Source organism: Choristoneura fumiferana, chromosome 14 (genome assembly GCF_025370935.1).
Source record: "Choristoneura fumiferana chromosome 14, NRCan_CFum_1, whole genome shotgun sequence".
NCBI classification, from domain to species: domain Eukaryota; kingdom Metazoa; phylum Arthropoda; class Insecta; order Lepidoptera; family Tortricidae; genus Choristoneura; species Choristoneura fumiferana.
In genome coordinates this window covers 5,554,346-5,578,781 of record NC_133485.1, presented here as the reverse complement: position 1 = coordinate 5,578,781, position 24,436 = coordinate 5,554,346, and the positions used below count along the sequence as shown (strand labels likewise).

General features: G+C 37.9%; 2 protein-coding genes across 5 annotated transcripts in view; both read right to left on the bottom strand.

The window, feature by feature from the left end:
* Nucleotides 1-23,922, bottom strand: part of LOC141434868 (alpha-N-acetylgalactosaminidase-like) — a 544,783-nt gene extending 520,861 nt beyond the window's left edge. Inside the window, exons 1-10 of one of the 4 annotated variants that reach the window (XM_074097348.1) lie at nucleotides 23,899-23,922; nucleotides 18,427-18,575; nucleotides 17,800-17,974; nucleotides 16,903-17,077; nucleotides 15,622-15,716; nucleotides 15,246-15,407; nucleotides 14,510-14,710; nucleotides 13,848-13,991; nucleotides 12,891-12,963; nucleotides 10,720-11,667 (exon numbers count right to left, since the gene is read on the bottom strand). In XM_074097348.1, coding sequence (XP_073953449.1) covers nucleotides 11,549-11,667; nucleotides 12,891-12,963; nucleotides 13,848-13,991; nucleotides 14,510-14,710; nucleotides 15,246-15,407; nucleotides 15,622-15,716; nucleotides 16,903-17,077; nucleotides 17,800-17,974; nucleotides 18,427-18,575 — 1,293 coding nt within the window. In that variant the 5' untranslated portion in view covers nucleotides 23,899-23,922 and the 3' untranslated portion in view covers nucleotides 10,720-11,548. Of the gene's footprint in view, nucleotides 1-10,719; nucleotides 11,668-12,890; nucleotides 12,964-13,847; nucleotides 13,992-14,509; nucleotides 14,711-15,245; nucleotides 15,408-15,621; nucleotides 15,717-16,902; nucleotides 17,078-17,799; nucleotides 17,975-18,426; nucleotides 18,609-21,543; nucleotides 21,797-23,898 lie in introns of those variants that run through there. The other 3 variants (XM_074097347.1, XR_012452101.1, XM_074097346.1) reach the window with 3 other exon arrangements.
* Hmgs (hydroxymethylglutaryl-CoA synthase) lies at nucleotides 346-2,545 on the bottom strand. Its single transcript, XM_074097270.1, has one exon. It carries the CDS (start codon nucleotides 2,143-2,145, stop codon nucleotides 775-777), a length of 1,371 nt encoding a protein of 456 aa, XP_073953371.1. The 5' UTR covers nucleotides 2,146-2,545; the 3' UTR covers nucleotides 346-774.
* Nucleotides 23,923-24,436: the final 514 nt, after the last annotated feature.

Here is a 24,436-nt window from a genome sequence, read left to right as displayed (position 1 = left end):
TAACAATAAACGAATTCTCGCAAAGTCGCGGGCAAGAGATAGTAATTTAATCAATAATTTCAATGTACCTATAATAAAATAATAATTTGCATGTGATGCATATTTTTTACAGCCAAAATAAGAATAAGAATGTTAATTATAGTGTGATATGGTTTCATATAGCAAAAGCCTCTTACATTTTACTCCCCTCTGTTCTCTTTCCTACATGTACCTAATAGCTTCTAAGACCTAAATCACCCAATATTTAGTTTTGTATTACCTGTACCAATGTTTACATTTATGAAAGTACTCCTACCTATGTAGTTGTATTTGTATCAAAAAGGGTAACAAAAATTAAAGATGATACATATTTCCATTTTCTATTTCAGTAATAACAGGTGACAAACAGAAATGTTCTATAATATTACAACAAAATGATTTTACATATATCTTCGGATATCAACAACAAATATTTTTTTATAATAAATAGCATATAATTATAACAAAAACAGTGCATCTACACTTAACATTACATTTCACATGACATCATTTACAAAGTATTAAAAAATAATTACCTATTTCAATCATTATGTTACTCAAATTTTAGGTCACAAAAAATTCTCTACATGTCAATTTAAAACAAAAGTGTCACTATATTCAAACCTGCAGGTCCATACAAACCACATACAAAACTTCCTTAGTGATAAAAACTCCAGAAGGAATGCAATTTGTTGTGAAAACCCCACTCTACCAATGCCTTCACCATACACAAAAAAAAAACTATTTAAAAATGCATTAAGCCTTTCTTTCATATGTACGTCTTCTTTGGTCATCAATATTAACTAGGTAGTATGTACCAGGGAACAGTACTTCTATGGAGCCACTGGGCGTGTAGGGAGCAGTGTGGTAGTTCTTTGTACGTACTTCCATGAGGTCCGAGAACTTGCTTGGCTCAACACTCACCCTCTTATCTAAGTAGGACACTGTGTCATGAAGCGAAGTGATAAGTTTCTCCAACTTAGATCCTGCACTAATGTCACTGCAGATGTTAATTGAATACATAGTAGATGCTAATCCAGAACCATAAGAAAACATTGCAAATTTCTTTCCAATTAACTCTTCAGGAGATTTACTAATGAGGTAGGACACCAGGCAACCATACAGTGAAGCAGTGTACATGTTGCCAACATTAACAGCTATGTTTAGGGACGGTTGTGTTTTCTCCGCAAACAACTGTTGACTGTAACTCATGAAGGCTTTTTCCACGTCTCGATCGAAATAAGTCTCTTCCAACTTTCTGTCACTGAACTCAGATAATCCTGGGAATTGTTTCTCGCGATCTTCCGGTGATGCATTCAAGTAGTCGTTAAAACAGATTCTAGCTAAAGACTTTTGCACTAGCTTGCTGTATGGCGAGTGGAACAGCATACCATCCAAACTTAACAGCCCCTTGAAGTTTGGATCACTCCTTCTCATCTTTTTACAGAATAAGTTATAGCAACTATCAAGAGCACTGAGGAAACATTTGATGGATAGCTTGCCATCAACAAAAGGAAACTCTGAGGCCAAATCCGGTTTGTAAAAGTCAAATGCATGAGTCATGTATGAAGCTCTTATGCCTCGGTCAAACACTAGCGGTGCATTTGGGCCAATCAACATAGCCACTGCTCCAGCCCCACCTGTGGGCCGTGCAGGGCCTTTTCCATACACTGCAATATCACCAGCCACTACTATCGCCTTCCTGCCGTCCCAAGAAGAAGACTCCACCCAGTTAATAGCGTTAAAGAGAGCTGCAGTACCTCCATAACAAGCATTCGTCGTATCTATGCCTTCTACGTCTGTGGCTCCTACTTTTTCAAATAGAGTCATGAGAAATGTTTTGACACTTTTACTTTTATCTATAATAGTTTCCGTACCCACCTCCAAGCGGCCAATGTCATGAAGGTTAAGGTTATTCCGCTCTATCAGTCTCTGGAGGGCTGTGATACACAGGGATTGTATGTCTTCGCGGTCGGAGCAGAAGCTCATTTTTCGCTGGCCGAGCCCGATCGTGTATTTGCCGGTGGACACGCCATCAAATTTTTCTAATTCCGTTTGATCAACGTATTGTGACGGGAAGTATAATTCCATGGCTAATATGCCGACGTTCTCTACTTTCGCGCCCATTATTTTTGTTAGTGGTTTCCGATGAGCGTGTGGGTGCGACGTGCGGCGCTGTGAGCGGTTGTGAGCGCGACTGGCGGAGCGCGCCGCGCCAGCGACGTCAGCACCTCACGCGAGGACCCGGTGCCGGCTGGATCGCGCCATTGACCTACTGCGTCGGGAATGACCACTGGCCACTAACCGGTTAACTTTCTTCCGCGTTATGCGAATGAACGATAACAGTAAATACGTCGCTGCAGTGCTATGACGTTGAAAGAGTTGCATAAAAAGTATTACGTAAATTAATGTATTACTTGTTATAATTTAAGAGGTTTAGTTAATAAAAGAACCTTTTTTGCTAGTCGTGCGTAAACTTTTGACATTGACTTAACACGTGCTTGACACTGAATGACCTGACATTTGGGTTGGGTTACGCTTGCTCTGAACGGAAGGTGAATTTAGCTAGAATTGTTCACTTTAGCATACGAAAATCAACTCTGCCGTAAGAATTTTAAAGCTTAGTATGATAAAAATGTGAAATATCCTATGAATAAAATGACAGCATTGGTCCCGTCTCAATGAAAATTGGGTCAACGACCACGTTGGCTGGGGATCAATAACCTTTTTGGGGTAATTCAAGTTCCTAAGGTAATTTCCTTTTTTAAACTTGATTTATATTTTTTTAAGACCACAGATTTAAAAAAAATGTAAAGATAAGTACTTAGAAATTACTTACATTATGATATGAACTTTAAAAAATACTTATCTAGGCAGAATTACTTAAAATTATAAATGAAGACTGTGTGGCAAATACCGATTGATCCCCTCACTACACCAAAATTTCTACCCTCCTTTCCCTTACCCTATTATCCAACTTTTATGATCTAACCGGGGGTAGAAACAAAAACCGACACTTTTCGTTCATCTCTGCGGCGCGTTGGGTCGAGCTCCTGCTCCCTTCGACGTTCTCTTCGCGAATTAGGATACGAATCCTACATAAAACACCCTGGGGTGGAAGAATCAAAGAAGAAAAGCGAGCGTCCAAAAAGAACCAGCACGCGAGGGGGAGTAAATTCGAACCAGGTTAGACCCCTTCAACTTCCTTCTACTTCGCCTCCCCACTGTGTTATACTAATGTAATACAAATGTACCTATGTTAAACGAATAAAATATTCTGATTCTGATTCTGGTTATATTTCTCTGCTATATCACAGAATAAGTAATAGTACAAGTATGGCTATATCGCTATATGAAAGTTTCTTCATAGACAGGACAAATAAAAGAATACAACTAGACAAGTATCTAAGTAAATAATCGCGTCGACTAATAAATAAAACACATGTCGGAATTCCTTCGACTTTCACTCTGCTTTGCTTAACAACCGTTAAGTGATGGCAAGGACGGTCTAGTGTGGCACACTTCACCGGTTTTTTAAATAAATATACCTACCGATCATTGACCCAAAAAATAGAACAGACGAGAAAGCCTAATTTTTCAAAAAATTAACACGCTCGTATAGAAACTTGCTTTAAATTCGCTCTTATACTTAATAATTTTATGAATTTATGTGACACAAACATAAGTGAATGTTTTTTTTCAATAAAATGTGGAGTTCCGCAGGGTTCTGTACTTGGTCCACTTTTTTTTACTTTTTTTTATCAACGATCTACCAGAAAGTTTATCAGGCGGAACTCCATACTTATATGCTGATGTTACCAGTATAATATTCAAATCTCAGTCATATAATTTACTACAAGTTGACAAAACGTAATGAGGGCTATCGCGTATGAATTCGCCACTAGAGGCGCTATTGTAGCGTGAGGTCTCCGAAATGTCAAATCTCATAGTTTTTGGATGAGCTACGCGGGTTTATTTATAATTAGAATAATTTTGTGAATATTTTGCAATATCTGAAATTAATTATGGCAAATATGCGTTCCGGGGCAATGAATGTCTGTGTTTTGAGACAGTTTTGTCTCTCGGAAACCTTTGTTCTGCAACACTGTGGCATGCTCGATATTTTTATGATACGGTTTTAAGGTGTATTAAATATGATTTTAATCTAAACTTTGTTTTCACGCCCGTAATAACAGACTTTGAAAGCCATACTTAAAAACCTCACGCAACAGTGTGCCATCTAGTGAGACAAAAAACGATAGCCCTCATTGGAATAATATGTGTAATTAGTTTGAAGCAAATGGTTTAAAGTGAAATTATGATAAAAGTTTTTTAAATGTTTTTCAGAAGAGCGGAGAGCTCTGGTGATGTTATCTTGGATTTACCAATAAATAAAACAGATTCCACTCGTTTTCTGGGCCCATGCCATACTCCATAGTTAGATACACACTTGAAGTGGCATAATCACATACACTACATCTCCAAAAAACTCGCAAAAGCCTGTTACTCAATGAAAACTAAGTATGGCAAAAGTTGTTGATGTGAATACACTTAAAATGATTTATTTTTCATACGTAGAAAGCCTTATCAAATATGCTATTGAAGTGTGGGGAAATAGTACTAGTGTAAACAAAATACTACTTATACAAAAAAGTGCATTAGAATTATAGAAAAATGTTTTCCTTCTACACACAGACATCTATTCACGATGCACGGTATTAGTACTGTCATTGGATTGTACATTTACCAAATTGCCAGACATGTTTATAAAAATAAAAGCTCATACAAATTGGTTGGTCAAACTCAAAGTTACTCGTTAAGACGAAATCATTATATACACTACCACCACGGTCGAATTTTGTTCTGTTCCGAAAAAGCATCAATTATATAGCCATTAAAGTATTTAACCTCCTACCAGATAATATTCACGAGACTGAAGACCTGAGAATATTCTCAAAGAATCTTAAAAGTTATTTGGCTACGAGACCCTTTTACAGTCTCGATGAGTATTTTGGTCAATTATATGACCTAACTAAAAAAAAACTACTTAAGTTCTTATTCGAAAATTTAATTTCAGCATTTTGGCACTTCAAAAAATCCTCCTCCTCCTTTCCTTTTAAATGTTACAATGTCTGTCAAAGCAAGGAGTCCTACAATATTTATCGCGAGGGAGTTCCATATCACGAACACCATGGCGTCGCTTAAGAAGGTCATTTAAATACGTGTGTAATAAAAACATTAAAGGTACGTCAATAAAATGCAAAATGTTTCTCAAAAAAATATAATAAAGCGTTTTGCCTTGAAGCATTGGCAGGCCTCCCACTAGGTGGACTGAGGACATCATGAGAGTTGTGGGCAACCGGCGGATGCAAGTGACGAGTTGTCATTCATGTGGCAAGGGCCTTTGTCCAGCAGTGGACGTCTTCCAGCTGATGTTTTGCCTTGACTGATTAAGTAGCCACTTACTCGAAAAAGTAAATCCCGACGTAGTCGATAACTCTAAGCTTAAAATCAAATTAGTTTTTTTTTCCAGCAGGTTGTTATTAGCGAGCTATTAATTAGGATTCGTTTAGGGGAAGATATCCTGAGGCCTTGTCTAACACACTTGGAATCACAATCGTTTTCGCTAATTCTTTCTATCACACGGTATAAGAAGAGGGTAGAAAGGGATGGTGCATGCGATCACGAATGTCAGCGGGGCTACTATGAAATTCGAAAATCGAGTTAGTGTCGTTCCGTCTCTGACAATTATACTACTTAATACGAGAGTGAGAGGTGCGTTCGATTTTATGAATAGGTCACGAAGCAGTGGCTGTTATTGTCTTTGTATGGGCTACAGCCACTTCCCCTCCACAAGGGAAAACCCACATAATAAGTAGAGATCTAAAAAACAAAAAAAAACCTTAGGTTAGGGGCACACAATCCTTTGTTGCCAGCTGCTCTAAATTAGGCCCTGCTGTTAGTACCTAATTCATTTCTTATCTTCGCTCTGTGTTTCTTCAACTGCATTTTAATGTCTGTAGATCGATGCATCATTTGACCCACTTCCGCTTCGCGTGTACTTCGTTTTCTTCGAACGTAATTGGTTTCAAATGGAAATAAAACTACCACTTATTACTTTCTTTTATTTAGGTCAATCATCCGATTTGTACCGTATTTTTGTATAAAAAGGTTATAAAAAGACTTCTTTATTTATTTCGTTCGTATATGCCAACCGTCTACTATTTTGGTATCAGTTTGAGGAAAACGAGATCTGAAAAAAAAAATAGTAGATTGTTCAACAAGGGACTAAAACAAGCCATAATGACACGAGATGTTTAGCCACCCACTACACCGTATCATGCCATGACCGTAATAGGAACGTGTCAGGAACGGAATGTCAAGCGCAAACATGACACGCCACGGCGACGGTTGGTTAGGAAACGTGTAAGTCTCATACTTTTCAATACAAAGAATAACTTACTTTACAGATTTTGATAGATATTAAATAAATGTAATGTGATTACTTTACCAATAGGGGATAGACAGTACGAGTACGTATAATAATGTAATTTATTAATTTGTATGCATGCAACACTGTTTGATATTTTGACAACTGTCAACATGCAAATTAAAATGTGACATTAATCTAGTTTGTACGTGTAATCTAAGGCAGATTGCCACCATTATTTGATGATAAATAAACAGTGGATATACAGTTTACGAGGAAATAACCTGCGCTGACATAATTCAGCCCTCTCAACATAATTAAATGAATAGTTTTTATCAAATTGCTATCTCATATTGGTCATTATGCATACCAATTTATCACTTGGTCCCCAACATATATAATACCCTCTCACCTAGTTAGTTTGATTATAATTTCGGCTTGGTACTTTAATGACGTCTTGACAGACAATAAAGTGATCCTACCTTGATCCTACATATAATAGAGTTCCGTTTTAGCCGACTGAAGTTTTTCTATTTTACTAGACCTCTTCCGTCAGCAGAGTTTCCAGACAACTATGACATCGGATTGGGGCTTTCAAAAAAACTTTCCGGCATCAGCCCAGTGACTCTCCTTGGTTGATACTCATGGGTGGTGGTGATCATTTTCCCATCAGATGAGCCGCATGCTCGTTTGCCTTCCTCTCTCAATAAAAAAAAACCGGCCAAGAGCGCCCAGGATAGGGTTCCGTAGCCATTACGAAAAAATCAAATAATATTTTTCTAAGGATTTCGTATTGTGTACTGAATCTTCCAAGTGTTTATTTACTCTTAAATTTCTAATAATTCTCAAGCAATCTTAGCCGCTATAATTTTCCTTGTAAATTTGATATATTTATACCATTCTGATTTTTTTCAAATTTTTCCTCTCAACAGTTTAGATTTTAGAGGCGCGCGCGGGTGGGGCGCTCGATTTCAATGAAAATTTGCACTTTAAAGTTGAATATTTCGCAAACAGATGTCTGGATAGAAAAATTGTCTTAGCAGGCCCCCAATGGTTTTAAAAGACCTATCCAACGATACTCCACAATATAGGGTTAGTTAAGAAAAAAAAATCACCCCCACTTTACGCCTATGGGAGGTACCCTAAAAAATTTTTTTTACTTTTTTTTATTGTACCACTTTATCAGCGTGACTGATATGTATATTCATGTCAAATTACCTACAGCTTTCTAGTACTAATGGTCTCTAAGCTTAACCGCGGACAGACAGACGGACAGACATAAGGGTTCCTATTTGACTACGGAGCCCTAAAATGTCGATTTGCCTACAGGACGTAATCTAGCCGTGAACCTACATAGCCCGCGAGCGCCTTCATACCGCCGGGGAATCGTTCCTTGTTTGCCTGCAGCTTGCCGTCATCAGTGCGATTCATCTCCATCCAGCAGTCATCGATGCCGATGTAGTTGTAGCGAGCTTCGAGGAAGCCCTCACTGACCATTAAGTCAGCAGTTCGCTTTATCAGATTTACACTGGGAAAGAGTTATTTTGGTAGGTATATCTCACTGGTACAGTAACTGCACCTATACTTAGTGCCATCCACGAAGACGCGTGATTTTGTCAAAATTAGACATTAATGAAATTGTATTAAGAAGCACAGCACGCGTCATCGTGAATGACTCTACCTATATCCGAACTCCGAACTCCAAACACGCGGCGTGGCAGACATGGGAAAACCACCACGTAATTTTCTCAAGAAATACCATCATCGTGAAGGCTCACTACCAATCCCTAACAGACTACCACGCCACGACCACGCCACGACCACTTTGTCAAGAGCTTAGCAACTTAGAAGAAGATGATTCTTTCTTCTTCTAAGTCACTAACATTCTTGGTAGAGTGAGGATAGTCGTCATGAAGGCTCGCCTGGCTACCAATTTTCAACAAACGACCACGCCACGACCACTCTGTCAAGAGTTTAGCAACTTAGGAGAAGATGATTCTTTCTTCTTCTAAGTCGCTATCATTCTTGGCAGAGTGAGGATAGTCGTCATGAAGGCTCAAAAGAGAGAAGCGACTTAAAAAAAAGACTTTAAGTAGTAGTAATAAAATTTATCATCTACATCTGTACCTGTTTGACAAATAAACTATTCTTATTCTTAATCTCGATGTCATCGCATTTCTCACTGACAACATAACTTATACACCTATCGGGATATTTTTTGCAATTAGTAATACATTCAAATCCCGCCCAGGTGAGCCAGCCCATGGGCGGCGTCACGGCCAGTCCGTTGTCCAACGCCAGGATTGGAAATACCACCCCCAATGTTAGGAGAATTGTGGACATCTGGGTAACATTGGACACGGACGATGGTAAAATGGCCGTGGATTGGACTGCCAGTAGACAGCAAATCGGCCAGCGAGTTCTCTGTCATTGCGCAGATAATCTTGTTTGCCCGAAACTCACTTACAGCATCGCATAAACTTCTTTAGCAGAATATTTACTACGCATAAAATGAGCTTGGGGTTTAAGGGTGGACTCATTTCGCATAATTTCACATAGCGAAACCGTCTCACTTTTTTCTCAAGAAAAACCTCACACAGATCTAAACGAATTACTAGCAGAAAAGTAGGTTAGGTAAAAACTGTGACCTTACAAAGAAACAAGCTGGTTCCAACAAATTAGATTAGGTAGAACTGCGACCCCAACTCATACCACACAGGGTGTTAGGTCAAACAAGATTATGCGATATCATTTTTTTTTACAAAAGTGTCTAAGTCCCCCGGTTTTCTATAAGTAGTATGTACCCCTAACTTTTTGCATGTATCCTAAATTCAGTGTTTTTATTTTTATGGAACTGGGCAAGCAGAAATTAACAATCACAAATACTTAAGTACATTTTACGAAACGGACACTTTTAATTAATTAATTACGTAACCAAAAATATCCAATTCTTAATTCCAAACTCCTATGGACGAATACGCACATGGTGGTGGTGTATCTTTGGTGTATCTATTAAAAGACATTATTCGTAATACTATAACACTTGTATAAATAATTAATTTTAAGATATTGGTCTTATTGACAATACAATAGATTTACCTTTACTCGTTGATGTTTACCTACTTGCCAGCTGATCTAAGATATACGAACCAAAAAGGAATATCTAACCCACGCAATAGCTATTTATATAGCCCTTTGTCGGAATGGGATTTTCAATGGATTTTTTCAAAATATTTATTTCATTTCTATACCCTACGAATCTAGTTGCGTAATAAATTAGTGTACCTGTTAATGGTCACATTGATTAATGAAATACTTACCTACTTAAAAGTCACGGAATCCTTTTGGATCACTTTGTTACCCGTCCGTCTTTGTGTCAAGACACTTTTTCTCAAGAACACATAAAGATATCAAGCTGACATTAATATCATGCAAATACCAGGCCCTGTACCTACTACGAAGTGCAAAATTCGAATTTAGTAGTTGCCCCCCAGGACTGCTACTCTTTGGAGCAGTGAATAACTGAAAATTCTATATCGACGCAATTAAAAAAGCTGTTCCACGCAAATTGCCAGGGAATCAAAACTTACTTAGTAGTCCAGTTAGTATCCTAAAAACTTAGAAAATCGTATCCACTGTGGCTAATATTAATGCAGGTGACAGACATAATGTGTGTGAGCGATTAACATTTTCGATTGATTGGTCATCATTGATTGATTGGTGATCAATGAGGGCTACCGTTTTCGCGCTCACCAAGTTGGCGCCACTGTAGATAAAGGTCCTGCCTGAAGTATAGTGGTTGGTTTGTTATTACGGGCGTGAAAACAAAATTTACATTTAAATCATATTTAATACCTTAAAACAGTGCCATAAAAATATCGAGCCTGTCACAATGTTGCGTAGGTAGTCCCGTTTTGTTCGGAAAAAAGGGAGGACAAAGTTTTCCGAAAGGCAAAAAAAAACCTGCGTAGCTCACCCAAATATAGCGACATTTGACATTTCGGAGACCTCTCGCTACACTAGCGCCTCTAGCGCCGAATTCATACGCGATAGCCCTCATTGGGCAGGTATTTATGCAGGTGACTGTACATACGTATGTATGGGTTACTTATCACTCGTAATATATTTACGAGGTGTTGCAGTTTATAGACAATAAAAGTACCTAAGTATTTTGTTTGTTAGTTTATACTCTTTATTGTACAAAAAGGAAAAGCAAGAGAAGCTTGTTTTAAAAAAATGTTAAAATATATTTTACAATAAAACAGATTACGCTCTTGTCATTGATTTTTATTAAAATAACGAAAAATAAAAATAGAAATGACCATGGCACAGAGAGCCAAAACGGCTGTCAGCATAGTTAGCTTACAAAATAATACTTGGGTAGAAGTCAAAAAGTTGGACGTTTAAAACCGGTAGGTAGTTAAAAGTGTGTGAAACATTCCGTTGTGTTGTGCGCCAGGAATAGGATATTTTACAACTCCTGAATTTGCCATATACTAAATGATTATGAAAATATCTACCTACATTTCGTCTCTTTCTAAAAACGCTCTTCTATAAACAGTCGTTATGGTTCTACTGGCGTGCGACGTCGCACGCTATTGCTTTCTCTGTTTAATCTCCATATACATATTATATAAATAATTATTTTACATAGCACTTATAAACTGTTTTAAAAATAAAAATATAGTCACTAGATCTATACCTGAGATCTATCGATTGGATCTATAGGGAGTGATCTAAGTTGCGGAATGGGTAATTTTTTTGTCACAACACAGCGGAACTTTTTCCAGAGATTCATATTGTACGATTAACATGGTACAGTTCAGGTCAAATATAAATGTTTACTAAACACCTTATTACCTTGTCGCTGTCAACTAGTAATTAAACTTGTATATAAAATTGCTAGAAGGCTTACAGTGACTAAGTACTAAAATATAAAGATATCTTTTGAAATCGACTGTACAGCTTTAAAAAGTTGTACAGTATAAATACTTCACCCTTTGAGTATTTATCTATTTATATACTCAAAGACTTCACCCAATTACATAAAATTAAAATAATACTAAGAATAGAAGAATACCTCAGCAATCTTATTTGAATTTATATAACGATTTCGACGACATACTTTCTGTCTAATTCATTTTGGACATTTAAGTTAATATTAGATTTCCTTGTTCTTTCTTCGGAAGGTAATGGCACAAATTGATAGAACTTCACACCTGAAAAAACAAAAATAATTAAATACTAGTTTTAGTCCTATAGATATTTTGTATTTTCTCTATAAAAAAACATATGTATTAAACCGTTGACATTGGGGTGTGTGTGTATTCAATACTTACATTATCAATATAAATTATAAAAATAATTAAATAATCATACTAATATTATAAATGTGTATGGTATATGTATATATGGCACGGTATGACACGGATGATTTTTCGATGTAAGGCCGGCAACCCATCTGCAGTCCTGATAGTGCTGCGGATGTCCATGGGCGACGGTAATCACTTATCATCAGGTGAACCGTCTGCCAAACGAAAAGCTATTACATTAAATAAAGTTAATTGACGAAGTTAGCGATCACGGGAATTTTTCGGAAATTTCGTGATAAATTGAAAATACAAACTGAAATATAGATGCACAGAAAAACCAGAAAATTAAGACCATCACTGGGAATCGAACCCAGGTCCAGGTCGTAAAAGTAAAAATTTGGAATTGAAATAAAAATACAAAAAGATTCCGAAAACCAATCTTAATTCGTGATAAATGCTTTTTAAGTCGTGAATCTATTACATAAAAATAAACAATGACCTTCGTTTGACTTTGAAAACTATGACGTAGACGGTCCAAGTTGTACTTTATTCTATGAGGATGAGAATTCTTTACAATTGAATTTAGGCGTAGGTAGGTATTTACGGGGGGGTTTACGGTGAAGGAAAACATCGTGAGGAAACCTGCACAACAAACCTGCGAAGCAATTCAACGGTGTGTGTGAAGTTCCCAATCTGCACTGGGCCCGCGTGGGAACTACTGCCCAAGCCCTCTCATTCCGAGAGGAGGCCTGTGCCCTGCAGTGGGAACTGGACGTATATAGGCTGGGATGGAGGTATATTAATAGCCTACGGAATTCGATTCGGACCTGTAATCTGACATATAACGCTATTCCGTGGCAATAAGTGTCATCCTTGAGTGTCATTGTTTTTTAAGAAGGAACGAGTTTTTACCACTTCAGCAAAAAATAAAATAATGCTGGTGCTCAACATACGCACACAGTTTTTTTTTAAATAAGCATTGGTGTGGCAGAACTAGATTAAACTCTGACGTTACCAACCAAAATAGTGTCAATAATAATTATAGAGTACCTAATTTGTTCTAATAAATGACTTTTATATACGAGAAAATAATAAAAAGCATACGTATTTTTCTACACAATCCCACTTACCTGTTGGATTTACCCTAGTTGTAAAATTTTGGTTAGCAAATAAAATCCAATCCTCTTCTTCGTGATACAAATCCTGAAACAAAAAAAAGAGAGGTAGATTAGAGCTACCCCCGATTTAGAGCATCGGAAGCATAAGTCACCTCTGTCTACTGGGGATGGGGAGAGTGCCCTTGTGTGGCCAGTACCCATGCAACGATAGCACCGCATGGGTATAGGCTCAAGAGCGTTGAATTGGGCTGCCGGCCACCCAACCAGTATTCTGCCCACTTTTGGAAGTGCATGAAAATGACGGGCGTTTATCCGATCCTCGCTATTTATCATAACTTCCCTGTTTCGTGCCAGATTCCTCTCAACAGAGGTTTTCCCAACCGGTGGTAGAGTTTTTTTTACATTCAGAAGCGCTTCTCACAGCCTAAATTTAATAAATATGGGTATTTTAACTTTGACTTTGAGAAGATACATAACTTATTATATTCTTGAATGAAATATATTTTAACTATGAATACACTTTTTGAACCCATAATGGGTCCTATATTGCCAATGTCATGCACTCAAATGACGGACTTTTCCTCGAACCTTAGATTCTCAAGTATTATAATAAAATTAACGAACAATATCCTCAACCTCAGCCCCTTATAACCGCGGGATTATAGAGGTAAAGACAAAAGTTTTTCGCAGCACCAAGCTCTAGCCCTTGATCAAGGTAAAGCGAAATTGTCTACACACATTTTAATACGAGAGTGAGAGGGATAGTACGATGCGAAATTCGAAAATGGAAGTTCGTATCGTATCGTCCCACCGACGCTTGAGAGTGAGACGGACGGACGATACGAACTTCGATTTTCAAATTTCGTAGTAGCCCTGCTGGCGCTAGAGCTACCTGCGCTGGTTTTTCGCGCCATAAAAGCTTCATTTTACTATTTAAATATAGGTAACAAAGGAAGAGGGCTGATATACCTGAACTGTGTACGACCGCGCCGGTACAGCCATTTCACTAAAAGTCAAACTGCTGAATTGCGGCGGGCCACCTTCGATGTGGTTCACGATCGCCACGGCGTAGGAATCGCCTGACAACTCACGCGTCCACACATGTTGCTTTGCCTGTTGAGGTTGACGAAATGAAATAAATTAATCACACAAACGTCTGTGGGAATGAAAGTGAATTTGTGGACGCATTATTGATGTAAGAGAGCGAACTCAATGACCGGAGACGTCTATGGAGTGAAGTAAAGACTTCTCAACTGATCGCCTCCACGTGGTCCGAGGATGTCCTGGCCGTCTTCTGCCAGTAGATTGCCAACGGAGACTCTGCTTGGGCGGGTGATCATTCGACCCTCGAACTACATATGCCTACCAAATTTCAAGTCGATGCCATTAACCGTTGACGAGTTCCGTCCTGCGGAGACGATCCTGGCCGTACTACCAGGATGTCACTACCAGATTATTGTATTGTCACGCAATTTACATAAGTATGCGAAATTTCAGGTCAATCCGACCACTGGAAGTTGGAACCTTGCAAGATTTGACTACAGACAGACAATGGGACAAATGAAAATAAATAAAAGCTTGTAATAAAAAACATGTTTGTGTTTCTGGTTGTATGTAGGATATAGGCTAACCTTCATAGAAACCCGCAGCCCCTGTTTTCCCAAGCTATCCTGGTTGACAGCAATGATGTCTCTATTGAGCAGGATCTCCTTGAACTCGGGCCTCATGCGGGCGAGGTCCGCACTCATCAGCAACGGCGCAGCCAGCACCGCCCACACCGCCATCTGCGCGCGCGCCTGGTCTAACGACAGACCGTAATTGCCGATAACTAGCTAGAAAAATATTTCAAATATTTAAGAATACTGTAGCTTCAACGGTTTAACCGCCATGTTGCCGAGCAGTGGATCGATAGCAGTTGTGCGTCGTTTGGACATTTTGGACACGAAACTGTAACAACTTCACTATACTTAAACTCACTACCCTAAGTCCACTTTATTGTTAGGTTAGGTTAGTTATACTTCTCTACTTATGCTCTAAAACTTGAGTTCAGCTAAAGAAATTAGGATAAAGTTTCCTTTAAAACGAGTCACATGAAACTCTTAAGCATATCCCAAAATACCTACTTGTATGAATCGGGTGATGGATGTTAGGTGATGGATTAATGCTACGCCACCGTCGAATATGCCTAAAGAGTCACAATTCATTCAGTTTTACAAATACCATCATCATTATAATTATCAGCCAATAGACGTTTCACTGTTGAACAAAGGCCTCGCCCTTAGAACGCCACAATAAACGACCCCTCGCCGCTAGCTATACTAGTCCAAGAGTATCAGTTCATTCATAATTCCTGGTATCGATGCTCACCATGTCAGGATCATTCCAATGACCAGGACCCGCGTACTGCTGTATTCTCTGCTGATTGTCTCCAAACCAGTTCATGATCTTCGACACCGAGGCCCAGGAGTCATCGATGTCGTCCCAATTGCGCCACAAGTTGCAGTGCTCAGCAATGGCACCGTAGTCTGGCTGTAGAGATCATTGAAAATGGTTTAGATGCGTTTTTTTCAAACTGCCAAATTAAATGAGGGTCCCCTCAGTCTGCAGGCTGCCTGTAGGCCCACCAGCCAGCCAACAAGTTTTGGTTAGGTTGGAGAACTTGGCTTGTGGGACGTATATAGGCTGGGATGATGAGATATTAAATAATTGGAATAAGTCAAGTTAATTATTGCTCTGGAGATACCATTATGCTCGCATCCTCAAGATAAGCCGGCCAACTGCAGGAGTAGAGCACGGGACGACCAGAGGCGTTCAACATCTTGCCAAATTCAGGATACCCTGAAATCGTTATATTGTGCGTAAAAATGATGATTAAACTTTCATGATTTTCACTCGTGACTCCACAAACGGGACTTATTACGCTAACAACGCCACATTGCAGCGAGCTAGTGGTAAGGACATTTTCCCAAAATCGTCTTTTCCTAGTAGGTAGCAAAATTTCCAGTCGCACATTTTCCTATTCTTGATTTACACCAGACGTATTAACATGATTTTTCCATTCGCAGATTTCCCTAAATGCTCCGCTCCCGCTCCGCTTCCGCTCACGCGGAGCTCCTATTTTCGTGTAGTTTTGGCCCTTCGGGCCAATGAAAACTTAACATAACTTAAACCTACCTATGTTACTGTGTCACTTAAAATTGGGAAAAAACGCGATTGCGAAAATAAGCCTAGGTAAAAAATGTATATTGGGGAAAAAGCATTTAGGAAAATCTTCGAATGGTAAAATCGTGTACCTAAGGTATAAATACATCTGGTGTATGATTGTTTTTTTGGAGTCTTTTTGTATTTTTTTATTTCAACTCCAAATTTGTTACTTTTCGATATGGTTTCACGGGATACCCGTAAAAGTAACAAATTTGGAGTTAAAATAAAAAAAACAAAAAGACTCCAAAAAACCAATTATAATTTGATTGCTTAGTAGTGACATCTCTTGTCTGGGTGAGCGGTTGGTTCCGAAAGAGTGTGACGTCTCTCGATGAGAGCGGGAACATAGATGTTGCTAGTGCTGCTGCATAAGTAGCTTAGTAGAAATAAGCAACCTGAGATATGTATGCATAGGAAAAATTCGTGTCTAGATTCCTGTCCAGCAGTGGTGTAGGGGTTATAGCACGCAGCACGGATTGCTGAGGACCTGGGTTCGATTCCAGCGCTGGTCTCTTTTTCTGTTTTTTCTGTGCATCCATGTCTCAGTTTGTATTTTCGACATCTGGTGTAAATTAAAAAATAGAAAAATATGCAAATGGAAAAATTTTCTACTAGGAAATGACGAATTTGGGCATTTGCCCTAAACCCCCTTACGAGGCCATAAAACATAAAAATGAAAAATAGTCACACGACAAGGAGTGTGTAGCCAAAGTAACAGAGGGCCTCGCAAATATTAGGGCTCTAAAAATGCTTTATCTTATAATGACCTCACATGGACTGAGGCTTATAGGTTTTCTCGGTTCCAAAATGAAATTGATACCTGTCTTCATATCGTCAGGAGTGGCAGCACAGCCATCCAGCTTGATGTAGTCAACATCCCAGCCAAGTAGGGTGTCCACATCTGTCTGCTCGTGACCCATGACTCCCGGGTACAGTGCACACGTGGTGTTGCCATAGTCTTCGTATATGCCAAACTTCAAACCCCTGTGGTGTACCTGGATTTATGACAAAACTCGCTTTAGTGCCTTGAATATAGTTAGTAGCTAGAACTGTATAGAACACTGGTGTGTTGCAGTGCAGACGTTAGCTTTCCCTATTTCTGACGATATGGTTCCTTGGAATTAATATGAAAGATCTAATAACGTACTAAATATGACTACGAAATAAATCCATTTGACTAAACAAAAATCAAAATCAAAATCAAAATATACTTTATTTGCTAGAGTACAGTCAAGTGGATGTTGATGTGTAGGTATTAAAATTTACTTAGTAAGCCCAGATTTATATGATTTAGATTACAAACTACCTACACTGCATAGATTTTGAAGTATATATCGTCAAAGTGCTCCGAATACCAAAAACAAGGCGATTTTACTGAAAAAAATGGAAATTTTTGTATGTCCTGATTATCAATCCTTGACTTCTGGCTATCCTAGATAATAATAATAATACCAATAATTTTTCAAAAAATATAGAACTGCATGTTTGCATCTTTATGAAAAACACTAATTAATTAAGAGGTCTTCGAAAAATTGAGAAATTAGCGGACTCAGCTTTATTATCCAAAGGATTTATTAAAATAGTGACTTAAAGGATTTCCCGGCCCAAAAAATATCGAAAGAGAGAAAAGAAACCCGAGTGCGTCACGAGTCATACGATTACACTTATGTAGGTACTTTGTCTCTTTGCTAAATACGCTAAACTTAGAAGAACTCACATATTTCGCAAGTTGTTTCATGCCATGAGGAAAGCGGTCGCGATCAGCCACCAGCTTGCCATCAGGACTGCGCTGCTTCTCCAACCAGCAGTCGTCGATGGCGATGTAGTTGTAGCCAGCTTCGAGGTAACCTTCCTCGGCCATGATGTCTGCGGTTCGCCTTATTAACTGTTCACTGGAAAGGGAACATCGGAATGCTAAAGCGTTTACGGCCAAAATTAAGCTGTTCGATATAAAAAAAAATATATATTTATGTAGTCTATTAAGTATTCTAAGGGCCGGATATGAAAGGCCTTGAAGCAACAAAGGTGGCCCATGAGGGGAAAACATACTGTTAAAATAAGGAAGTTGTTAATTTTTTCCCGTCGATCTTTTTAAACCACTATTGTGACTCGTAAAGGCCTATTCCACCTCATTGGTAAATTTTATGTCACAGATATCTGTAATGCCGACTCTGTTTGTTTTGTCCGAATAAACAAAGACGACAACACATTTATCTGTCAACAGCCCTAAGTCACTAGATATTTTAAACTGTATAAATTACACTGCACCTTAGGGAATAAAGAAATGCTTGCTTGGTTTCATCCAACTAAGTCCCTTTAAAACGGTAATGGTTTTTCTTGATACCTTATGCAATCATCAGGATAGGTGTTGCAGTCGACTTTGCAGCGATACCGTTGCCAAGTGAGCCAGCCCATTGGCGGCGTCAGCGCCAGTCCATTGTCCAGCGTCATAGTCGGGGATACCACCCCCAACACCAGGAGAAGTACGTACATCTGGAATATTAGGAACATCCTTCTTACTTATATATTGTAAAGAGTAGGTATTTTTGTACTGTACGCTTTGACGCTAAAACGACTCTATGGATGCCAAAAATCTCAACGGCGACTAGTTTCAATTTCGTTCATCCCTTGTTCATCCATATAAAATTGTTAAGAACAGAAGAAAAATTTTTTTTTGTTAAAAATTACATTTTTAATACAGGCTTTTTTACTGACTGTAGGTACTTTTTGTTGACTGTACTTGCATTGTCATCTAAAGTACATTTTCGTACCAAATTTCAAGTCGATGCCGTTGTGGAGTTGAGTTCCGTTGAGAGGAGTTCCGTCCTGCGGGCGGAGACGATCCTAGCCGGAATACCGATGTTACTGCCAGATTATTGGATTGTCCCCAGATTTACACAAGTATGCCAAATTTCAAGCCATCCAGACCGCAAGAAGTGGATCAAAGTTAGCTTCCAAGATTTGACCCAAATAAATAAACAAGCAAACAGAGCAAGCTAAATAAGTAAAAGCTTAGTAAAAATTAGGAAACCATTAGTAAGATTATCGCTGTGTAATTTTTAAGGTAAGTCAAAGCCTTTTAAATAATATTGTAATCCATAACTCACGTCTTAAATCGGTTTAGCTCGACATGTTTCGGGCTAATTCGTAGCCCTTCTTCCTAGGTGCAACGCGACTCGGCGGCTATTAGCCCGAAACATGTCAAGCTAAACTCGATTTAAGACGTGAGATCCGTTACAATATTATTTAATATGAGTGCGTCTCACGGTAATTTCATGTTCAAAGTCAAAGCCTCCCTATAACGCCAAGGGCTTATAAATGGGTCTGTGGAGCGGAACCAAACACTAACTTAATCAAAAGACCAGCAGCAATATCTGACACAACCAAGCGTGCATAAATATCTGATAATACTTACGACTCTATTTTTAAGGCCGGTAAGGCCTGTCAGATATTTTTGCACGCTCCGCTGTGGCTGATATTTATTGCAGATGACTGTAGTTAACAAGGTATCTTACGTTAATTTGGCAAATGGTTTGTACCTATACTTATTATTACTAAGAACATACAGCAATCGAAAAAACTAAAAAGTCACAAGTTTCGGCCATGTTTAGCCTTAATGTGGTTAAATATTTGACTACAAGATACAGGCTTCAATCCCGTTTCAAGCCAAATTATACTTAAATATACCGTATAAGCCTTATGTACATTGTTTTACCATACTTAGCATTAGTGAACCAGAACCTTCGTACATTTCTTTTCTTTGTTTTGTGTTCTAAGATACGTGATAGAGCTCGTATACAGATCACTCGTAAGAAAACCGGTTAAAAGTTTGGACGTTTTGACTCTGGCTCTAGTTGAAATTGTTTTCGATACTTGCTCTGTGTAGGCGGGAACGGACACGGCTCTTGTGAGTATTTCTGATAATTCTTTCTTAAAAGTTACCATAGAGGTAGATATAGGGAAACCTTAACTGCAAGTCTCACATCCGAAAAATAAATAAAAAAACTTTTACCTACGCGACTTCAATATTGTCCAAATGTGTCCAATACATATAAAACTCAATTCAATTGAAAAAAAACAACTTAATTAATTTTTAGTGTGCGAGTGCGCGCGAAATTAATACTATAAAAAAATATTAGGTACGTTAATATTTAAATAAAGTACTTACGTCTGAAATAAGCAAACTGTTGAAATATTTCGAAACGTAAAAATTATGTGATGGTATTTGGTGTTTGGTCACAGAATAAGTAATGTTTGGTTTAGTCAAATCATCATCATCATCTCAGCCGTAGTTGTCCTCTGTTGGACGTAGGCCTCCCCCATAGACTTCCAGACTACGAATAATAATTCGTAGAAAATTATTATTCGTAGCTTCCAGAAGAGTTTAGTCAAATGAGGTGCACAATTCGTCGTAACTGTGAATTAACTTATAAACAAAATTATATTGTGGCCTAGGTGGTTGCCGATGTAGATAATAAAAAAAACAATTATCCGAATTAACAATCATCAGGCAAATTGATTCTAAATTAGAACAGGTCTCTAAAGCCATATCTCTAATATATAAAATTCTCGTGTCCGAATGTTGGTGACCAATGTTCTCCGAAACGGATTGACGTTATGATTTTTTTGTGTATATTCGGTAGGTCTGAGAATAGGACGTAGGAAAACTATTTTTTACTCTACGCGGACGGAGCCGCGAGCAACAACTAGTATTAAATATACATCAGTACATACGCTCGAAAAACATAACCCTCCTTTGGGCTTTCGGGTAAAAAGAGTAGATTTTAAAATCTACTCTTTTTTAAGTTTCCTACTGCCGATAGTTAAGTGGTCTACTTTCAAAAAAACTATTAATAAAAAAGACATTTTCGCTTATTCAACACTTGGTCGGTTCTTACTCATTTCTATCGTTCACATGTGCACAAATATTTAAGTAAATAATCTTTATCATTAGGTCCTCGACAACCGGTAAAGCCAAAACGAAGGATTATGATTTTCCTCATTTATATACTTCGGAATTGGAAGGGAATCTATAATTATTACGCATAACTATCAAGGTACAACTATAAACGCGGGTATCACGGTTCATAATAAAGTGACCTGCAAACTAATTAGAATAAATATTTTTGAATGTACGAAATTAATCACTTCGAGTATATAACAATGAAAGAAAACCATTATGAGAATTGGAGAATAATGATCAGTAGTCGCACGCGTATATACTTACGTACCTAGAGCTAGTATAAACAAATTAATTGTAGGATAGTAGTTAAAAGTCTAAGATTAGGTTAGAAATAGTTGTAGAAAAGTACCTACCTGGTCTCTACAATACAAAACAAAGTTTGTACCAAACAGACATATTTTCGCTAAACAGAAATTTGAACTGCTAACATATTGAAAAAATTATGAATGACATAAAAAGTACCCAAAATTAAAAGTTAAATAGTAACTAACCACTAACCTTTTATTCTCTGTTCTGGTTTCGCCAACTCTTTTTAATTAACTATTATTTAATATTCGCAGACGTAATGCTCTCCACGCCTATTAAGCTAATGCGATGGTGTGAGCCTCGTTTGTTATTAAACTCGGTTGATAGGTTGAAGTATTATGTATTATCAATGAGGCAAGCTTGTTGTTATTGGTTAGCGAATAACTTACTTATCTGCTTAAATATTTAAGATAACACAGTGGCATTCATAGAAAAATAATATAGAACAATGTTTTCATACAACAGTTTAACTGTAGGTACCTACTAGTTATTTTTAATCAACTAGAAAAACTAGGCAGTTAGAATAGAATAGAATACGTTTATTTGTGGAACATAGACACAATACACACAACTAAGCATATTGTGACATAGATGTGCATAATCGATTTTAAAAGTATAACATTCAGGAATCTATATGTTTGCCAGTAGGCGTACAAATATTTATATTTTCCTTCAAGAAGTCATTAATCTTAGTCTAAATACAATTAATATTCACAGCAGCAATAGAAACAAAAATTTTAAAAATAAGTAAATTAAGCGCGTATAATATTAATTATTCATTTTAAATAACTATTTTAGCGAGAATTTTTATTTAATGAATGTTAATAATATTAGCAATGTCTGTCTGGCAAAATACATATAAAACATTTAATCGTGCGACAGACTTATAACATATACAAAATTTTAAAAAAATACAACTACTATCTACTTACTATTTACAAAACTTATACTAAATATAAAACTAAAAATTAAGTTCCCACTTTGTGTGTCGTTTTTTTCCTGATCTCCTGATTTGACCTATAGTAAGATCGAAGACGGCTTTCAGTTCGATTTTTAAAATACTTTTTTGTTTGTAATAAAGGTTGATCTCACTATCATCAGTTCAGGGTCTGTTCAAGAGAATCAAGCTAGACGTAGACGTAGACGTAGGTATTTGTAGAGCCTACAAATACGTAGACACACCAATAACAATTTGGGTATTTTATTTATCTACACGCATATATAGTAAATCCTCCATTATCCGTTCAAAACTACAGATAATGACCAGCATTACTACGTTGGATTCTATTATGAACATGGCAGTAACGTAACGATACCGAAATCGAAATTGTAAGAATATTACCGCACCGGAGCGGTGGCGGGGCTTCTGGTCCACCAGGCGCAGGGAGCTCGTGGGTCGTTGGGCAGACATAGTTCTGCAGGGCTACTACGAAACCCGAAACTCGAAGTTCGTATCGTACCGTTTTCCGCTCTCGTATTAAATAGTATAAGTGTCAGAGGGACCGCACGACATGAACTTCGAGTTTCGAGTTTCATAGTAGCCCTGCTTATACTAAGTACAATATTCGAAATTCGAACTTGTTGCGGGATTTGGATATCCTCTGAATATGGGCACAGATTAAATAATAGGAAGTTACACGCACTGATTCGACACCCGCGTTTAACTAAAATTAAATATCACGTGTAAATTACCTACACTAGTTGTATTATAGGTACTGCCTACGGACGGTGTTTAGCAGTCACACACAGGTAGATTTTCGAGTGGCAACTGACAAACAGAAAAGAATCACTAAGTTTCAACAATAGCGTTGGGGGAGTGCTCTATAGTATGAGTGACAGCAATATGATATTAGTTGCGGATGGCGGCGGTAAGGGAAGAAGAGAGGAGCACTGATATGCTATAAAATCTCAAAAATTGCTTTATACACAAAAATTGCTCATTTACTTTGTCGGCAATGACTAGCGTGACCAGTTTTACAAGCTTTTATTTAACTCAGTATTAGTTACCGAAAAACGGGACATTGACTTTTTTAAAGTGATTTTGGACACAATTTTTTTTGCAAATGCAAATATTTTCAATCAACTTTTATTTACTGTCGACAGCTTGTTTATCAAAGAAAATACACTTTCTACTAGCGATAACGTGCGTCATTAATATTTTCTGAAATCGGGACATTTTGAATTTCGCGCCCTCGAGTTATTTTTCGGGACACTAGGACAGGATACCTGAGAGCGGGACGCGCAGTCCCTTTCAAAACGGGACTTACCTACCTAGATATAGTGACGTTTATAGTTAAGTCCTATAAGTTTAAACAGGGTTAAAACAGAACACACTTAATCGACTCCCTATTCGACGCGGTATTTCCTATAATTTTTCTCGGAACATAATTATAGAGTAGGTACCTAGTGCTACAGCCAATATAATACGGGATAATAGCTTAGCTGGTTGGACCACAACTAAGGTTGCTACTCAGTTTACAAGATTAAACTTAGCCGCATTACTTTGACTTAGTTCGTGCCTATTTAATTAATATTTATGTTCCTGACCTGGGTAACCGACGTTTGTTGGGCTTGTTGTCAATGTAATGCGCCTACAAAAGGAGTAAAGCAATGTAATATTGAATAACGTGAACGGTTAATGAGGGCTATCGTTTTATGTCTCACTAGATGGCGCACTGTTGCGTGAGGTTTTTAAGTGTGGCTTTCAGAGTGTTATTACGGGCGTTAAAACAAAGTTTAGATTAAAATCATATTTAAAACACTTTAAAACCGTACCATAAAAATATCCAGCAACCACAGTGTTGCTTAGTCCCGTTTTGTTGGGAAAAAAGGGAGGACAAAAGTTTCCGAAAGACAAAACTGTCTCAAAACACAGACATTCATTGCCCCGTAATGCATAATTGCCATAATTAATTTCAGGTTATGCAAAATATTCACAAAAAAAATCTTATTATAAATAAACCCGCTTAGCTCACTCAAAAACTATGAGATTTGACATTTCGGAGACCTCACGCTACACTAGCGCCTCTAGCGGCGAATCATTCGCGATAGCCCTCATCGCGACAGGCAACCAACCCGAATGCGG